The 17696-nt window shown below is 43.8% G+C and overlaps 1 protein-coding gene across 7 annotated transcripts in view; it reads right to left on the bottom strand.

Moving 5' to 3' along the window:
- Window positions 1–17696, bottom strand: part of UNC5D (unc-5 netrin receptor D) — a 585082-nt gene that overhangs the window by 20640 nt on the left and 546746 nt on the right. For all 7 annotated transcript variants that reach the window (XM_051833981.2, XM_051833975.2, XM_051833985.2 and 4 more), the window contains 3 exons: window positions 17014–17163; window positions 8675–8839; window positions 2269–2447 (listed from right to left, as the gene is read on the bottom strand). In XM_051833981.2, the coding sequence (XP_051689941.1) occupies window positions 2269–2447; window positions 8675–8839; window positions 17014–17163 (494 nt within the window). The remainder of the gene's footprint in view (window positions 1–2268; window positions 2448–8674; window positions 8840–17013; window positions 17164–17696) is intronic.

Below are 17696 nucleotides of genomic sequence, written 5' to 3'. Positions count from 1 at the left end.
GGTCACTGTTCTAGAAAGTTTCCATAAAATATTGTTTATTCCTGATGTTGAGGAAACTTACGCTTTCCTGGAGATGGGGTCTTGGAGGGGAAACGAACAGGTATATCAAGGATTCAAGATTATGACCCCGACCCTGGAGGTCATGCTCATTACATTGCTGCTCATTACTCCCCAGACACAATGGCTGTTAGGCACAGCTCCTAGCTTGAAGTGAACCTTCCTCTGCGCATGGTCAGGGACTCATGCCTTTAGAGACATTCTCTGGAGTTCTCTTATGGATACTGTAAATGTGAAACAACAAGGAACAAGGTGGGAGTACATAACACCCTCATTCAGCAAATTAAAGACAGAATCCCAAGGTATGAAATATTTTGGGCAAATTTTTTGAAATTGTAGCTTAAAAATCAATGAATTATATTGTAGAAAAAGCATCAGATGGTAGCTAATTTGTTTAGGTAGATGGGAATGATAGCAGAATTAGGGCTATCAACCAGGTCTGCTGAGTCCTTGCCCAATGCATCCATCTCCCTCCCCCCGCCTCTCTTTAGCTATCTATCTATCTAGCCAGAGCATCAGAGAGGAGGCATCTTCCAATGACTGGTTAACACTCTGAAAGGCCCCAATAGCAAGGGCTGGGCTAGGCTGGAGCCAGGAGCCAGGAACTCCATCTTGATCTCCCATACGTGTAACAGGGGCCCACATACTTGAGCCATCTCCATTTGCCTTCTCAATTGCATTAGCAGGAAGCGGAATAGAAAATGGAATAGCCAGGACTTGAACCTGCACTCCAATATGGGATGCCAGTGTCGTAGACAGTGTCATAGGCAGATGTGCCACAATGCCTACCCTCCAATTTTTTTTTTAAACCAAGTCATGGGCGAGTTGTCCATTCCTGTCCCCATGTTGATGACAGTGCACTTAACATAGTCATGATTTTCATAGGTTGAATACAAGATATTTTCATCCTTTGGCAAATTTTCTGGGAAATATACATTTTTATCTTTCATTTTCAAGACACCATCTTTTTGATAGGGACTGCCTATCTCTGTAAGTTCAGTATTCTCTGGTGGGAAGGCCTACTTGTCTTGTCTTCTCTAAGCCTGACTGCTTTCTCCTTGGGTCATTCATTCTTGGATTCTGGATGACTTTGGAAACAGGAAGTAGTATTCTATCTTTTCTTGCCAGTCCTCCCTTTCAGAAAAGACAGACTTGGGTAAAATGTCCGTGACAATAAAGAACACAAAATGGAAATGACAGAGCAAACCCAACACTAAGAAAATGAAGCTTTGCCTCAAAAGAAAAAGGAAGTAAGACAGTTCTGGCAGACTTGTTCTTTTTTCTATTCATTCTGTGGTATGCGGGGGCTTAGGCAGAGGAGACTGCATTTGTCAGTGCCTTCTCCTGAGAGTTACCCTTCCAGCTGAGCCAAAAGCTAGGTGCATTGCTGTGATGAACATCACCTCAGCCCTTTCTCATTGATTATGAATCTCTCAGTTCCATGCTGAACTCCACTACCCTGCTAGCTCATCAATGAGGAGCGTCTGCATTCACAGTACCTTTTTGCTTCTCTAAGGTCCTCTGTCTTCATATCCTTTTGTTATCCTAAAGCTTCCTTTGTTGTACTCAGCCTGGAACCAAGCCCCCATGCAGTGCCTTGAATGCAGATGGGAGAGAGATCTCTCAGCCCTGCTCTCTCTGCCTTACCTCCCTGAATTCAGGGAGTGGTATCGCCAATCACCAGACTCATGAGGTCATTTGCTTCTCCAAGGATAACACACTGGTGGCCAGTATTGTCTCAAGGGGTTCTGTTTGGGGGAATTCCAGGTCTGGGGCAGGAGACAGCTACCATCTGCGTATAGCCCCAGGCTGATGGAAGCCAACCTGTCCATCATACTAGTACAGCATTCTGTTGTTCCCTCAAGGCTGGACTGCTGGTTTCCCTCTTGCCCATAACCTAAGCACACATTGTCTGGTTCCTTATCTCAACTCCTTTTGCAAACAGCCAGGGCATGAAACAGTCTTAAGTCTCCATTGGAGTAATGAATGGGACTACAAACAAGGTCAGGCTTTTCTATGACATCCCCAAAAGGCAGAGTGGGATGTCAGTGCCGCATCTTGTTCTTTTCCCACTTATTAGTGGGACCACATAAGAAACATAGCCAGTGATATCCAAAAGATGGCAAGGGCTGGAGACCACATGGTTTTGACCACCTTGGTTTTGAAGGCTGTCAAAGGAACATGGTTTATTGAGAAGTTGCCCCCAATTACCTGTTGATGCTGTTCTTCTGTGCTAACATCTGCCAGTCCTTGCCTTTGGCATTGGGGGTATCAAATGTAGCACAAATCCTCTGTCTGATGGAGTAGGGGATTTTGAAGGCTTTGGGGCCAGTCTGTGCAGGGAAAGTGCTGTCCTCTTGTGCAAAGAAAGTGATGGTTTCTCTTTCACTCTACAAAGAAAGCAAGGAAAGCATGATCACATACAACTGAAAGTATCACCGATCAACACTTTTCTCCACGTGTGAAGTTAACACACATGCGTGCGGTGGCTGCCTGTTGTGATGTGCTATATAAAGTATTTTGACAAGCTTCTTTCCCTTCTGAAATAGTAAGGAGCTTCTCTAGTAGTCTAATAAATCCTGCTAGAGATTTACAGCAGCCTCTTCCACTCAGGGCAGTTACAGTCACAAGCTTCCAACATCCAGGGGAGAGCAGAATTGGATCCTTTGTTTCTGGCTCTCAGGATAGAACTAGAATGGCGGGAAGAAGCAAGCAGATGACATGTTTTAGACCAGTATAAGGAATGACCCTCTAACAGACATTAATGACCAAAGGTGAACAGGCTGATAGAGGAGCAGGCTGGGAGGCACCTTTTAGGTAAAGCTACAAAAGAGAACTGCTTCTGTGTTGATCACAGAAAGTTTGCTGTAACCCCAGTTTTAAAGTCATGAGATTCAATGATAAATACATTGGCTTCGTTTCTGAATTATATTATTTTGGTGTAGAGGAGCCAGCCAGGAGTTAGAGACAACATCCACACCAGCATGTGCAGAGGGGTAGGCTGGGGGCGTCTCATGCTGTGTGCTCACCATGCTCCAAGGAGGACTTGCTATTCTGGTGCATTGCAGCAATCAGATTGTCCTCTGCAATGCCAAATCACATAGCAATGTGGGGGACTGCAGAGGGTGCTAAGCTGAAGTAGACTACCAGAGGTTTAAGGATGAGAAATTCCTGCTTGAATCACTCTCATGGACTGTGCTGATGTGATGGCCTCCAGTCAGTGAACTCTGAATTGAGAGGGAGAGCTTCCACAGTCAGCCTGATCTAGACAAGGAATTCCCTAAAGAGGGGGAAGAGGTAGCTCTTATCTGGAAGCGTCTCCTCTATGGGCCTGCAAGAAAATAAACATGTTGGAATTTCCTTTGTGTCTTCTTTATAATGTATTTATTGAGTTGAAAAGCAGAGTAGAGCGAGAAAGAAGGAAATCTTCCTTCTAGGGGTTTATTCTCCAAATGGCCGCAGTGACTGAGGCTGGGCCTGGCTGAAGCCAGGAGCCTGGAACTCTATCTGGGTCTCCCACATGGGTGGCAGGGGTCCAAGAACTTGGGCCATCTACTGCATTAGCAGGAAGCTGCATTGGAAGCGGAGTAGCTGGGACTCAAACCAGAGCTCATGAGATGCTGGCTTTGGGACGGCAACTTAACCTATTGTGCCACAATGCTGACTGTAAGGGGGGACATGTGGCTAGGAACTGAGAGGGAACCCTTGGTTTACAGCCAGCAAGAAAGTGGGGACTTAAGTATCATAGCCATGAGAAAATGAACTATGCCAATATCCTGAATAAAGTTAGAAAAAGATCCTAAGCTCCACATGAGAACATGTCCTTGATTTTGACCTTGTGAGACCTTGATTAGAGAACCCAGTCATGCAATGTCTGGTTGTGTGACTAGCCAAAGGCTGTGAGATGAATCACAGCTGCTGTTTTATGCTGCTGGATTTGTGGTATGTTGCTACACAGCAAAAGAAAACTAACATGAAGGAGCTTCAAAAAGTTCATGGAAAATAGTTAAAGAAAGGTTCCTTTTGGTGCAGAAAATCTGGAAACCCTTGCCTAGTTTTTTCATCATACAAATACTACATGAACTTTTTGAAGATTTTTTTCTATGCATGGATTTTAACAGTAAGCTTATTGTGCAGCTCTATTTTTGAAGGTAAATAAATAAAGTATCAGATCTGAGCCTGGGTTAAAGGACCAGAAAGGATGATGAACTCCCAGGAAGGTCTCCTTCACATTAGGAACCTACCTACATCCTCCTGTGGGTCAACATGCGCCTTCCTGAGCTACCCTGCAATCCCGCCCTGATCAGCACATGGCTTCCTGCTATGGTAGTGCCCATTCGCAGCCCAGCGCCCAGGCTCACGCAACTAGAAGTCATCATACATGCTGAGTGTTGCTTCAGCCATCTCTCAGTTGAGGAAGCTGGCTAATGCACAGATTTTATTATTGACAGTGCTGTCTATCTTTCCATAACCATTTAACACAATTCCATTTTGAGGGTTGTGTTGTGGAAATGCAATGTCTTTTCAAAAATTTAAATATGAGACATATTTATGAGGCACAATGTGATGATTCAATACAATTATTCAATGGCTGGTGATTAAATCAGGTGAATAAGCATTTCTATCTAGAGTTTTTGATTAATGCCCAACAATCAAATATATCTATGGGGTACAGCATGACATTTATCAAATCATAGCAATCAACATTTCCCTCTTCCTGTCATCACTCTATGCTTAGAAGCCTTTAAAGCCCATCTCCTCTAACCATTCATCAAATAGGTAATCGTTTATTGCACACTACAAGGGAACACACTGCCTTAACCCAGCATTTCCAGAGGATATTACAGAAGATGCCCTGAGAAAGAGCAGCCTCATGGTCATAATATATTTGAGAAATGTTGCTTATTATAACCTTTTCTTGGAAACTCTATGTGTTATATCAAGTGGTTCTACTTTTGGTTTTAGGTTCTTCAAAAAAATTATTTTCATTTTATCTGAAAGGCAGAGAGACCAACAGAAATCAATCTTCCATCTAGTGATTTACTCCCCAAATGTCCATAACACTGGGGCTGGGCCAGGAGGCTGAACTCAATCTGGGTCTCCCACATGGGTGTTAGGGACTTAAGTACTTGAACCATCACCTGCTGCCTTCTAGGTGATGCCTCAGTAGGAAATTGGAATTGGAAGTGGAGTAGTGGGGTCTTGAATAAGGTGCTCTGATGTGAAATGCAGGTATCTTAAAAACCATCGTAACTTCCATGACTGCCTTTTCCTTCATTTTAGTTCTGTTCTCTGGTATGTTATAGGACACTGCTTCTCAAAAACTCTCCCAGTATCTGAGATTAGCATGCTCTACCAGAAAGAACATGGTGTGTGGAATCGGGAAGACCCCAAATAGGAGGAAGACTCTCTACCTCATAGATCAGTGACGTTGGATGCTACCCAGCCCCTCTCAGCCTCAATTTCCTAATCAGTCTTTTTTTTTTTTTTTCATTTCTTATAGACTCCACAGAGGGTTTGAAGTATGGCAAAAGTTACCCAGGTAGTTTGTGACACAACTGCAACTAAAATTTGGACTTCCTAATAGCTATATCAGCACTCATTCCTTTATACAACTTGGCTTCAAGACAAGTATCAGGAAATCCACACAGCAAAGGGGTTAAGAAAAATATATTCTGAGTGATATTCCCATTAGTCTTTAATGGTATTAGGAAAGGCTTCATGGAGGGGACATTTGAGTTTAACTTGAAGGATGGCAGATATCGACTGACTAGAGCTTGGGTGTGGTTATTGCAAGTGTGGTGGACAATTCTGTTATGACTTACTAGGCGGCTATAAAACAAACCAACTGAGCTTCTCATTGTATAAAGTAGGTTATAACATAATTTTTTTTAACCATGGTTTATAAAATTTCTTTAGCCTCTAAAATTACAAATCAGGTAGGAATAAGCATCCTTATGTACTTTCTGACTTTGAGTACAGTAGAAACTAGAGGGAGGAGTTTCTCAACTTTTGTATTCTTTCATATATTCAAAAACAAAGGTGTTTGTTTCCAGCCTCTGATCCCTCAAAGACAGAAGGCTTATATTATGGCCAAAGTCCACATTTAAGGCAGCTAAGTCAGACCCCTCGTTTGGGATCTGTTAGTCCGTCTCTGGGTTTGGTACTCTGCCTTCCTCTCTTATCTGTTCAATGAGCATGGACAAAAAGGTTGAGCTTTCTTAGTCTTTAACATTGTGTAAAGTTGTGATGGCAATACTTCATCCACAAAGTTGTGATGGTTATATGACAAAGGTGAAAGCAAATGAAACAGAACCAGAAATATTGTAGCTTTCAAAATTATTCTTTTCTGACAGAAAATAGCAGACTAGACTTCAAAGAAATGGTTTGTTATATAGCCATGGATTCCTGGTAGGTCCATTCCTGTGGTAATACTTGAAGCCGTTAATAAACTGATCCTTCTTAAGACAGAAGGCTTAAAAAAAGCCTCCAAGAGGCAGTTACCTACCAATGGGGTGACTATTGCCTGACAATGAATATCAAAATACCATTAGAATAGTTGCCTCCAATTATGAAGATACTGTGATGCCATTCTCAAGACATTGCAAAGTGACTGGAAACTTGTCAACCATTGGAAAAGGAACTGGAATTCCAAGGGATAAGATTGTATCAGCTAAAATTATTTCCAGGCACTTTGACACTTTAAGCAAGGAGTAAAGGTACTGGAATGCAGTAACCCTATCATACTCCTCATAGACGAATTTCTTGTAATAGCACACGCTAATCTCCAACATACGGGTGTCAAAAAAACAAACCTTTAAACCTGAAATCCTTGTGTGAATCTGTCAGCAGGCATTTATGGTGATTTGGATTGGAGGCATCTTTATGTCCTGCCTTTCTATGCTTGCTTCTGAAAACCAGTTCTTCTTGACTTCTCCTTTTGCTTTTATTTTAAAACTTGCCCACAATTTTTACTCTTAAATGTATGGCACTAAATATGCCACAACTGTTCAAGTAAGAGGCTTTAAAAATATCCTACCCCTAGGTTTCTGGATCTACCTTCCCCATCAAAACTACTTTAGCACATAATGCTAATTCTCAATAATGAATTCAAATACTGCAAAAACATGTCAGTTAAGACAGCTATCCATTTTAAAGTATAATCCTTTGGAAAGCCATCCAGTCTCCAGAAAGACTATTTGGGAGATTAGCAATACTTAACTTTGCATAAACAATGAATTACAATGAGAATGGAGAGAAGCAATAATGTTATATAGCTACAAATTCTCAAAGAATAAAGTCGGGTTGCATGTATATAAATGTGTTAAACCTTCTACCAAGCGTACATTAATGTATTATTTATATGAATAGATATGTGTATATATGTGTAGTCTGTACAGGTAAGCAATAAAATATGTTTTCCTACACTAGCTAGGAATTATAGGAATTACTTTAAGACAGCTATACTAAAGCATCATATCTCTCTGGCACTCTGTCTTGCTATCCTCAAATTACTATTCAGGAGGGACTGCTCTTTTCTACTGTACAAGCTCAAGTCCAAAGCCATGAAATCATTCACTAGTTTAGGGCAAATCAAAGCATGGCAGAGATCCTGTGTCCACGAATGTTCCCAAGTGAATTCTCCCTTGGATCTCATTTTAACTCTGCCCTTCAATGGCAATTTGATCTGGACAAGGTCCTTTATCCCTTTATTAATTCTCTTCCTTACTTTGTAGCATGAGATTAATGCCTATGCTGTTCACTTTATTAAATTGATGAATCCAGGTGCTATGGTTTGGGTGCGGTTTGTCCCCCAAGGGTTCATGTGTTGGAAGCTGGGTCCCCAGTGTGGTGGTGTAAAGCTGGTGGGACCTTTAAGAGGTGGAACCAGGGGAAGGTCACTGGGGACACTGCCCTGAGGAATGATGAAGGTACTTCTTGAGTTAGGTCTTCTAAAAGTTATTGGTGGCACGTGTGTTTCCTGTCTCACCACATGATTTCTTGGGCATGCTCCCCCACTGTGATAGCATCCACTACAAAATCCCCATCAGAGCTCAGCTGATGCAGATACCATGCAGTTGAACCTCCAGAACCATGACCAAATAACCCGGTTTCGTTATAGTAATAGACCCAGCCTCAGGCATTTCATTATGGTAACAGAAAATGGACTAGGTTTGATAGATATGTGAATTGCATAGCCCTAAGCCCAGAGAGCATGAGAAAATGTAAGCAGACAGGGAACACAGGCCCCTGGAAGAAATAATGCACCTGAGACGACGTACTTCTAGAAAACCAGTCAGATCCACCAAAAGCAAACAAAATGACCTATGAGAATGTGACCCTGTTACGGTCTGTATCTCAACCATTCCAACCAGTAAAGAATTTCAACCGATATTCTAAGCCCTTCATAGTCTATCAGGCTGTTCCTTCTCTGAAGATCCCTCCACAGTGTCTATGCTCTGAGTTTTCTTTTCCAGTAGGAAGCTCAGCTCTTATTAGCAATCAAAAGAGCCTGTGCACTGGGGTACTCTTTCAGAACCTGAGTAGCATGACCGAGTTAGGTCTAGCTGTATTATTTCTGGTCATCCTTTTGAAAGGCTGGGCATCAAGGACTCACCTCTAGGATCGATGTCTGCACTTGGAGGATCTGTTCATGGCCTTTGAGCTGCCGGATGCAGATTTTGCAGGACAGCTGGGTAGTGGTGGGCGTGTAGCGCTCCAAGGAGAAGGCACAGTGCAGGGGCTGCCGGTTACTGCTCCACACGCGGGAGAACGGGACTTCCTGCGGGGAGGATGGAGGAGAGAAGAGGGGTATGGTGTGCAGAGCCCGGCTGAGATGAACAGGAAACAGGAGAGACTTAATAGCAATAATTACGACGATGATCGCAGCAGAGATAATTACCTAAGTGACTTTGGTGGAATTGTTGTAGAAATAACGTTCGAGCATATGCCAAGCAGCATTAAAGTAATTAATGTCAATTCCAATTGATAACATTTGAATTCCAAAACCACACTGTGAGAGCTCGCATTGCTCTTGGTGACACACACAATTGGAAAGAATACCATCAAAAATTAATCAGCACAGTTTTCCACTAAAAAAAAGTACTCCTATCGTTCATCCTTCCATCTAAGCCTGGGGTAGGATGATATCTTCTGACATGAAAATTATGCTAAGGAACTCACTGAAACTACAAACTCCTGCTATTCAATGAGAATGTCACATTGTCGACATATTCTAGCATAAAAATCCTTACCCACTGCCAAAATCAGATGTGTGAGGGGGTCGTCAAAAAGTTCATGGAAAATGTATATCATGAAAACATGATATGTAGATTTCAAAATGTTTTGCACCAAAATACACACATCTTAGTTATATTTTCCATGAACATTTTGAAGAATCCTCTCATAGCCACCCCAGATTTAGTGATGTAGTTTGCTATCTACTCATTTGTTCAATTTGTTCTACAGTAAGGTATCTGCTAATAGTCAGACATTTTACTGGATAAACAAGAAACAACAAAGTAGGTTCTCTTCCAATACTCAAGGGGCAAGTAAATAATTTTTACTAAATGAAGAGGGGAAGTATAAAATCTATGCCAATGTCTCATCATTACTAATCCCGGCCAATGCTTGCCACCAACTGGGCTACCTTAGGCTTGTTACTTTAGAATATGTCATCAATATTGTTTTTTGTGCTAAGAAACAGTCTCTTTCCTACTCAAATACGGCTGGGTCCCTTGGCAATGACCATGTGTGTTCAACCTCTATTAATCCTCATCCTCACTTTTATCCCACTATTTCTCACCTCACTAATTTGCTCTAACTTTTGCCAATAAGCATGATTTTCTACAATAGTAAAGCTGAAAGGTAGAAAAAGATGGATTATGTCTGAAAGTTTTGGATTCTGAAGTGTGACTGATGGAGCCAGCATATGTTATAAGACCAAGGACCATGATTAAAATTTAGTTGATTCACTTTGAGGAATTAGAAGAGTAATTCAGTTAGTGGAAAAATGGATTCAAAGGAAAACTTTCTTAATTTAAAAAAAAATTAAAGCAGAACCTTTTTGACATCTGTGTATATACAAGGTCTTCAAAAAGTTCATAGGTTCATAGAATATGCACACTGTTTTAAGATATGCATGGATTTCTTTAACGATACTGCAGTAGATTTGCAGAAATTCTCTTAGAAGCTTCTATAGTTGGGCAACACTGAAAGGTGCCATAAGTGGGCCCAAAGGGAAGCTATTCTCTCCAGGAGACGCTGGGAGAAGCACTCAGCTACTGGTCACCAAAGAGACTGTGGCTGGACCACCACCTCCCTGTACCACCCGCCGGACAGCACAGCCACATTTAATGGTGACTCCCTCTTCGTTCCAGTACAAACGGTTTCCTGTAGGAACTCTTCTCTTCCCCCTGGGAAAGACACTGCAACAGCAGGCACGTTTGGCTGGGCTTCCTGGTAACCATCAGAGAGAGTCGGTTTCCCTGAAGTGCTCAAAGATCTCTCTTAAATTGAACCATGACATGCACTTCCAAGCTCTGCCAGTTCTTGTCATCTACTCCTACTCATTGCCAACCCCTCCTCCTGGCTTACAAAGCATGGGCAGCTCTTCCTAACTGACTCTCCTACACTTCTCCCTGTGTCGTGAGCTCCTCGGGATACCATTTAATGACACATGCATGCAGGTGCCATCTCTGTGTGTTCAGTAACATCATCCCTCCTGTTTATCTCATGATCATCAGTACTTGGCATTGTACCTGTAAGCACTACAGGTAACTCTTTTTGGTTTTATTTTCTTGGAAACATTATCCTTTGAAAGCAGTTTGTTTCCATCTCTCTCCCACTGCCACTGTCTCCAATTTTCCTATCTCCATTATACTTTCTTACAGCTCACTAGTAGTCCACTCAGTCTCTGCTAGATGGAGCTTAGGAGGGGACTGGGGTTTTTGACAGGAGAGGGAACACTAAGCAATTTGTTGGCAGTCTTCAGGGAATAGCATTGTGGTCCCTCATGGGTCAAGGGTGGGAGATACCAATGCTGCCAGATTGCCCAGGAATTCTGCTTTTGTCACATGATTCCTTGGCTCAGGGATCACAGGAGCCAGATGCCTGCCATGATAAATCTTGTGTCTTGCCTGGCCTCTGTGGGCATCCATCATCCCTTGCTCTTCAGTTTTTCTTTCTGTTCTCCTCTGTAGTACTTCTCAGGGAATTGACTTCTCCAAATCAGCAAAGTTGTGTATAACTACACCCTCCCCTTTGATGAAAGTCACGATAACACAGGGCTAGCTGTGGGGGTACAGGTGCTCTGGGTTACAGCCTAACTTAGCTGAACTAAGGAAGTGCTGGTCTTCCAACACTGCAATTTGAGTCATTTATAGTGTAATGCGAACACCTGGACACCAGGGATAACCGGAGCTCAAGGTCCCACTCTTAAGCAAGATTTAGCAGTAGATTGAAACCCTTGGTGCTGCTTATTCTCCTTAAAAAAATGACACTGACCACTAATTCAAAAGTGTTTTCTTTAGCATCACTTGTTAAATTTCCTTTATTTCCTCCTGAAAGTATGGGGAGAAAAGAAAAAACACAATACCCACAGTAGGGATCATCTTTCCTTGCAGAAAAAAAGCATGAGAATCAATACACATGCAGAAACACACACTAAGCCCTAGTTTCTCTTTGCATTCTGTGCACAAAACATTTAAAAATCTGATTTTAAGGCAGTATCCAAGGAATATTTTTTTATTGTTGACTTGAGTAGCAGCTGCCAGTAGTACTCAATAAAACATTAAAAATAATAGGATTAGAAGTGATTAGACTGTTTTTTGGGATAATCATCTTTGCTTTTATATATCAAAAAACAAAAAAACAAACAAAAAACACCACCAAACCCCAAATCACCAACCTGCTCGGTGATTTGAAAGGAATGTGGCAAGTAACACGGGAGGACAATGTGCCCCACGTTATGGGTGTTTAGAGAGTTCTGGAAGTGTTTTCAACGTGATTCCCATCAGATGGAGCGAATATAAGTCTCCTCCTCGCAGGAGACAGACACCGAGTTCTCCAAGATACGAAGTCTGCTGAAAAGACAGCTGCTTTCATCACAGGGACGGGGCAACCTGACTCCGTGATTTGTTGGATTTAAAACAATTAATAGTTGACTATTTACTGTTTATTACAATTTTCTATTCCACAGCCAGCAAAGACTCAAGGAAGCCATAATGCCGTGGCTCTTGGGTCCCATTAACCTCCAGAGAACAGAAGCGTTTACTCCCAGAGGCTGGTTCTGTGATGGGGGCAATAGCAGATCCCACATTGTGGTAGAAGGAAGACAGTGCTAGGAGAGGCTGTCCAGGCACTGGAAGATGACAGGGACACATACCAGAGGATGGACAGGCTTGTAAATGATGTCAGGGAGAGTGTGATTTGCTATCTCCACCATTGCTCTCTGAGATAGCAAGAAAGAGGGCCCTGCTAGTTCCTAACTGCTAAGCTCTACCAAACAGCCATTCTCTATTATCCACGCCAACTTTGTAGCACACAAGATGTTCTACATGAGGTTCAAGCAGGCTGAACACCAACCCTCCCCAAAGTGCTTGCATCTGATGCCTGAAGCAAACACAGCAGGGCCATTAAGCCAGGCACAATGTGCACTCGCAGAAGCTGAGGAATTTCAAAGAGGACAGGGGCCAGGAAATTGGTGGCAGGGGTGGTGAGCAGAAAGGGAGAACAAAGCAGAAAGCCATTTAGGGGAAGAAAAATGAAGTGGAAACGAAAACCCAGTGGCAAGCCTCCTGATGCAGAGAAAATTAAATTGTTTCTCAGGCTTCCAAGACTCTTTCAAATTATGCTCAATTACAACAGGCAAATATTTATACACGCTCGCAACCCCCGTGCCATCCAACCCATCCCGGCAGTAAAACGTGGGCTTCCTTGTCAGCCAAGCCCCTAAGCTTTGGCTGGTCCTGTTTAGCCTCCTAAACCTCTTCTGCCCAGGGCTCTTAGGTCCCCCTAGTGTTGGCATGCTTGTGTAAGTGCTGTCTGTCTAAGGTAACGGCTCTTTCATCTGAATTTTTATCTTCAAGCATTAAACTTTTTTTTTTTTTTTGACAGACAGAGTTAGACAGTGAGAGAGACAGAGAAAGAGGTCTTCCTTCTGTTGGTTCACTCACCTAATAGCCGCTATGGCTGGTGCTGCGCCGATCCAAAGCCAGGAGCCAGGTATTTCTTCCTGGTCTCCCATGCGGGTACAGGGACCCAAGCACTTGGGCCATCCTCCACTGCCTTCTCCGGCCACAGCAGAGAGCTGGACTGGAAGAGGAGCAACCAGGACTAGTACCCAGCACCCCAACCAGGACTAGAACCCAGGGTGCCAGCGCCACAGGCGGAAGATTAGCCTAGTGAGCCACAGTGCCAGCCAAGCATTAAACTTAATAGTTCTTTAGGCTGTCACTTGCATTAAAGCCGGAGAAAAGGAGTTCGTTTAAAAGATTAATACAGAAAAATCTGCATGACAATCAAGCTTGTTTTTAGCAATACTCTGAAGTTCAATCTGGACTAGAAACTTTGGATACTGCCAACAGAAAAACATGGTTAGGTCTTAAATGGCTTAAAGAATACTTTTTTTTTTTTTTTTTTGGTCAAAGAAAACTTGTTCCATAAGGAATTGTGCTGAGTGTGCAAAGAGCAAAGAGACTCTGGGCCCTGAGAGATACTAGTGCTGCTTAAACATTTTGTAAAATTATTTTAATCTTATTTGAAAGGTAGAGAAGCGGAAGCAGGGGGGAGAGATTGATCAGTCTTCCATCTACTGGTTCACTTGCCAGTGCCCCACAACAGTCAGGACTGGGCCAGGCTGAAGCCTGGGGTCTCTTACAAGCATGGCAGGGGCTCAAGGATTTTATCTTTCTCTGCTGCCTCACAGGGTGAGGCTTTCCGCAGTAGCAGGAAGCTGGATTGCGAGCACTCGGACATGGATGTGGGCATCCCAAGCAGCGACTTAACCGCTGCAGCCAGTGTGTGCCCGGTATGGCTGTGGATGGGCTGAAATTCACAGACGGGGGCCAGTCTGAAACTTTCCACCTTGTCCAACTTGAAAGCTGAAGTTCAGAAGTTGAAAGGGTTGGTGGCTCAACAGTTTTCTTACTATCATGGTGCAGTTGAGACTTTGTCTTGTGATTCAGCTCGTTCTCATCCTGAAAGGTGGTTACCCCTCTGCAGAGGTTTTACAACAAGGAATATTGCAAGGATAGGGAGGTTACAAGCCCCACAGGGCTCTCTACAACATACCGTGGCTAGCACAATGTGAGTCCTGATCGGTGTGAGTGCAGCAAAAGCTTTCTCAGAGTTAGGGAACTAGCCGGGCCCTTGAAGACCCAGATGACTCTGGTTTAAGAAACTATGGTATAGTTTGCTGATAATGACAGTGCTGGTGATGGACGTCAGGGTCACAAGCTGATGAGATGTTTTCGTTCTAGCCTGTATTCAAAATTGTTAAAAATGATCCAGACAGAACCACCCTGAAATGTTAAAGTAAAAACTCTAGTAAAAGACAGGTGGATAATAATACACAAATGTCATGATATAAAAACATACTTTGAGAAGTTTGTGGAAAATGGAATGTAAAATGCTATTTTATTCAGTGCACAACCTGCCTACCTTATGGACAGGTCCTGCTGTAAGAGGGGTCTTCAGATAGTTCATGGCAAATCTATATTATGAAAAACTATGCATGGATTTCAATTCTTAAACCGATTTATTTGAAAGAGGAAGGAAGAGAAGAAGGAAGGGAGGGAGGGAGGAAGGATATATATCGATTGACCTTCATCTGCTGGTTCACTCCCCAGATGGCTGCTATGGCCAGGGATGGGCCAAAAGCAGAAGCCAGGAACCAGAACTCCATCAGGGTCTCCTACACGGGTGGCAGAGGCCCAAGTATGGGGCCATCTTCTACTGCTTTCCCAGGTACATCAGCAGGGAGCTGGATTGGAAGTGGAGCAGCTGGGACTTGAACAGGTGCTCATACAGGTTGCAAGCATGGCAAGTGGAGGCTTAATCTTGGGTGCCAGGATGCTGGCCTCTCACATTTTTTTTTATCAGAATAAACATTTTCTAGAGGTTTACTTAAGCTTTTTTTTTGTTTGTTTTGTATTTTAAATTTGAAAGGCAGTGAGGTTGGAACTGTAGCATAGCAGGTAAAGCCGCCACCTGCAGTGCCAGTGCAAATTCAATCCCGGCTGCTCCACTTCCAATCCAGCTCTCTGCTATGGCCTGGGAAAGCAGTAGAAGATGGCCCAAGTCCTTGGGCCCCTGCACCAGTCTGTGGAAGACCTGGAAAAAGCTCCTGGCTCCAGGTTGGCCCAGCTCTGGCCATTATGACCATTTGGGGAGTGAACCATCAGATGGAAGACCACTCTGTCTCTCTGCCTCTGACTCTCTGTAACTCTTTCAAATAAAATAAATAAATCTTTAAAAAATTTTTGAAAGGCAGATAAAGAGATCTCCCATCTACTGGCTCAGTCCCCAAATGCCCACAACAGCCAGAGCTGGGTCAGCCAAAGACAGTGGCTGGAGTCTCAATCCAGGTCTCCCACAAGAGTCAAAGGGATCCAACTACTTGAGCCATTGCTGCTGCCTCCAAGGGTTTACTTTAGCAAGAAGCTGAAATCAGGAGCAGAGTGAGATGTTGAGCTCAGGTACTCAAGGGACGTGGGTATACCAAGCAGCCACGCCAAATGCCTGCCTCTAAACTTGTCTTTTAATTCCATCCCCAGAAACTTTGTTTTAAGAAATTTGAAAGGCAAAGTGACAGAAGGGGAGACAAAGAGATCTTCCATGTGTCGGTTTATTCCCTGATTCGCTGGGCCAGTCCAAAGCCATGGGCCAAGAACTCCATCCTGGTCTCCCACGTGCGTGGCAGGAACCCAAGCACTTGGGCCATCCTTTGCTGCCTTCCCAGGAACATTTGCAGAATAAGTCAGAGCAACCAGGACTTGAACCTGAACTCTTGAGTGGGAAGGCACCTGTGTTGCAAGCAGCAGATTAACCCACCAAGCTGTAATGGCTGCCCCTCTGTAAACTTTTTGAAGTGCTTGCTGTCAAATGGATTGAAAAGGAGAAACCGCCAACTGAAAAGCAGAGAAAGGATAATGCCTCTTTAGAGTCTGTTTATAAATATGATACTTCAAATAATTTATGGAAAAGGGAAATTAAAAGATATATTTTGGTCCAAAAAATTGTGGGATCCAGGCCTATTTTTTCTAACACACACACTCATGAACTTTTGGAAGATTTTCCCCATACAAAAGGATAAATATATCTTGTTCTCACCCTGCCAGCCCCAGCTCTAACAATCATCACCCTTAAGCTTCTCCCTGGCATTCCGTTGATTGATTGTTGGCTATGATTAGAACAATGTCTCCTAATAAGCCGCTTTCAGTGAAAACAAATCAACACACAAACCTTGCTCTTAGCTTGTTAACTGGGCCATCTTCAACCTATACTGAGCAACAATTCTAATAGGAGAGGAGAGAAATTCCACATCCCTGACTGGCAAGTACCTTATTTCCCACCTGTTAGAAACACATGAATGGGTGCCCATCACCTTCACTCCCTGTGCGCAGCCCACGCTGTGGCATCCCCGAGACAGTCCCGAGATGAGATTCCTTTGGCAGCGTGTTGACACGCGTGCCGGGGAACGCAGAGCTGTGGGTGTGAGAGACCCGTGCGGCCAGTGACACGCGTGCCGGGGAACACAGAGCGGTGGGTGTGAGAGACCCGTGCGGGCAGTGTCATGCGTGCCGGGGAACACAGAGCGGTGGGTGTGAGAGACCCGTGTGGCCAGTGTCACGCGTGCCGGAGAACGCAGAGTGGTGGGTGTGAGAGACCGTGCGGCCAGTGTCACGCTGCCGGGGAACGCAGAGCTGTGGGTGTGACAGACCGTGCGGCCAGTACCTGGCATGCGGTGAATGGTTTAATCCTCCAGAGGAATGGAGGAATGTCGAGGACAGAGATCTGCAGGCTGAAGGTGTTGCCTTTGAAATGCAGCAACTTTGGTTCCTCCAGGAGCTGCCCACCGTGATGCCTTTCATCGGAAACCACTTCCTGCAGGAAAGGAGAGAAGCACCTCTGTGAAGCATCTGGCAAATCCCCGCCCTCTGCCAGGAGTCCCTGAGCACCGGGGCAACCTGCGTATTGGCCCATCCTTCCTGGACATCTCCAAATCCCTTCAAGGCTTGCTGCTAACTCCGGAAGGGTGCTGAGTTACAGGGACGTGGTGAAGGAGATGGCTGGTCCTTATTGCTTGTGTTGCTGAGGATTTTAAACACATGCCACCTTTCCCTAAAACTAAGAGACCTCTTCTGCCCTGAAACAAACTGCGATACTGCTGAGTTTCTACAAGGCTATGACTTCATTTGAATAGGGCCACAGTCAAGGGATGGATTTGTCTTAAACTGATACAGCACGTTTTATTCTCAGAAAGGGAACAAACAGCCCCACCTACTCTGCAATTATTTTTCACTAACACAGGCATTAGCCAATTTTTTTTTTTTTTAAAGAAAACCATTTATTTATTTATTTGAGAGGGATAGAGGGAGAGAGAAAGATCTGCTGGATTATTCCCCAAATGGCTGCAG

Source organism: Oryctolagus cuniculus, chromosome 2 (assembly GCF_964237555.1).
Source record: "Oryctolagus cuniculus chromosome 2, mOryCun1.1, whole genome shotgun sequence".
NCBI lineage: Eukaryota > Metazoa > Chordata > Mammalia > Lagomorpha > Leporidae > Oryctolagus > Oryctolagus cuniculus.
The sequence above is the reverse complement of the archived record's forward strand: the minus strand, read 5'-3'. Positions and strand labels throughout refer to the sequence as shown.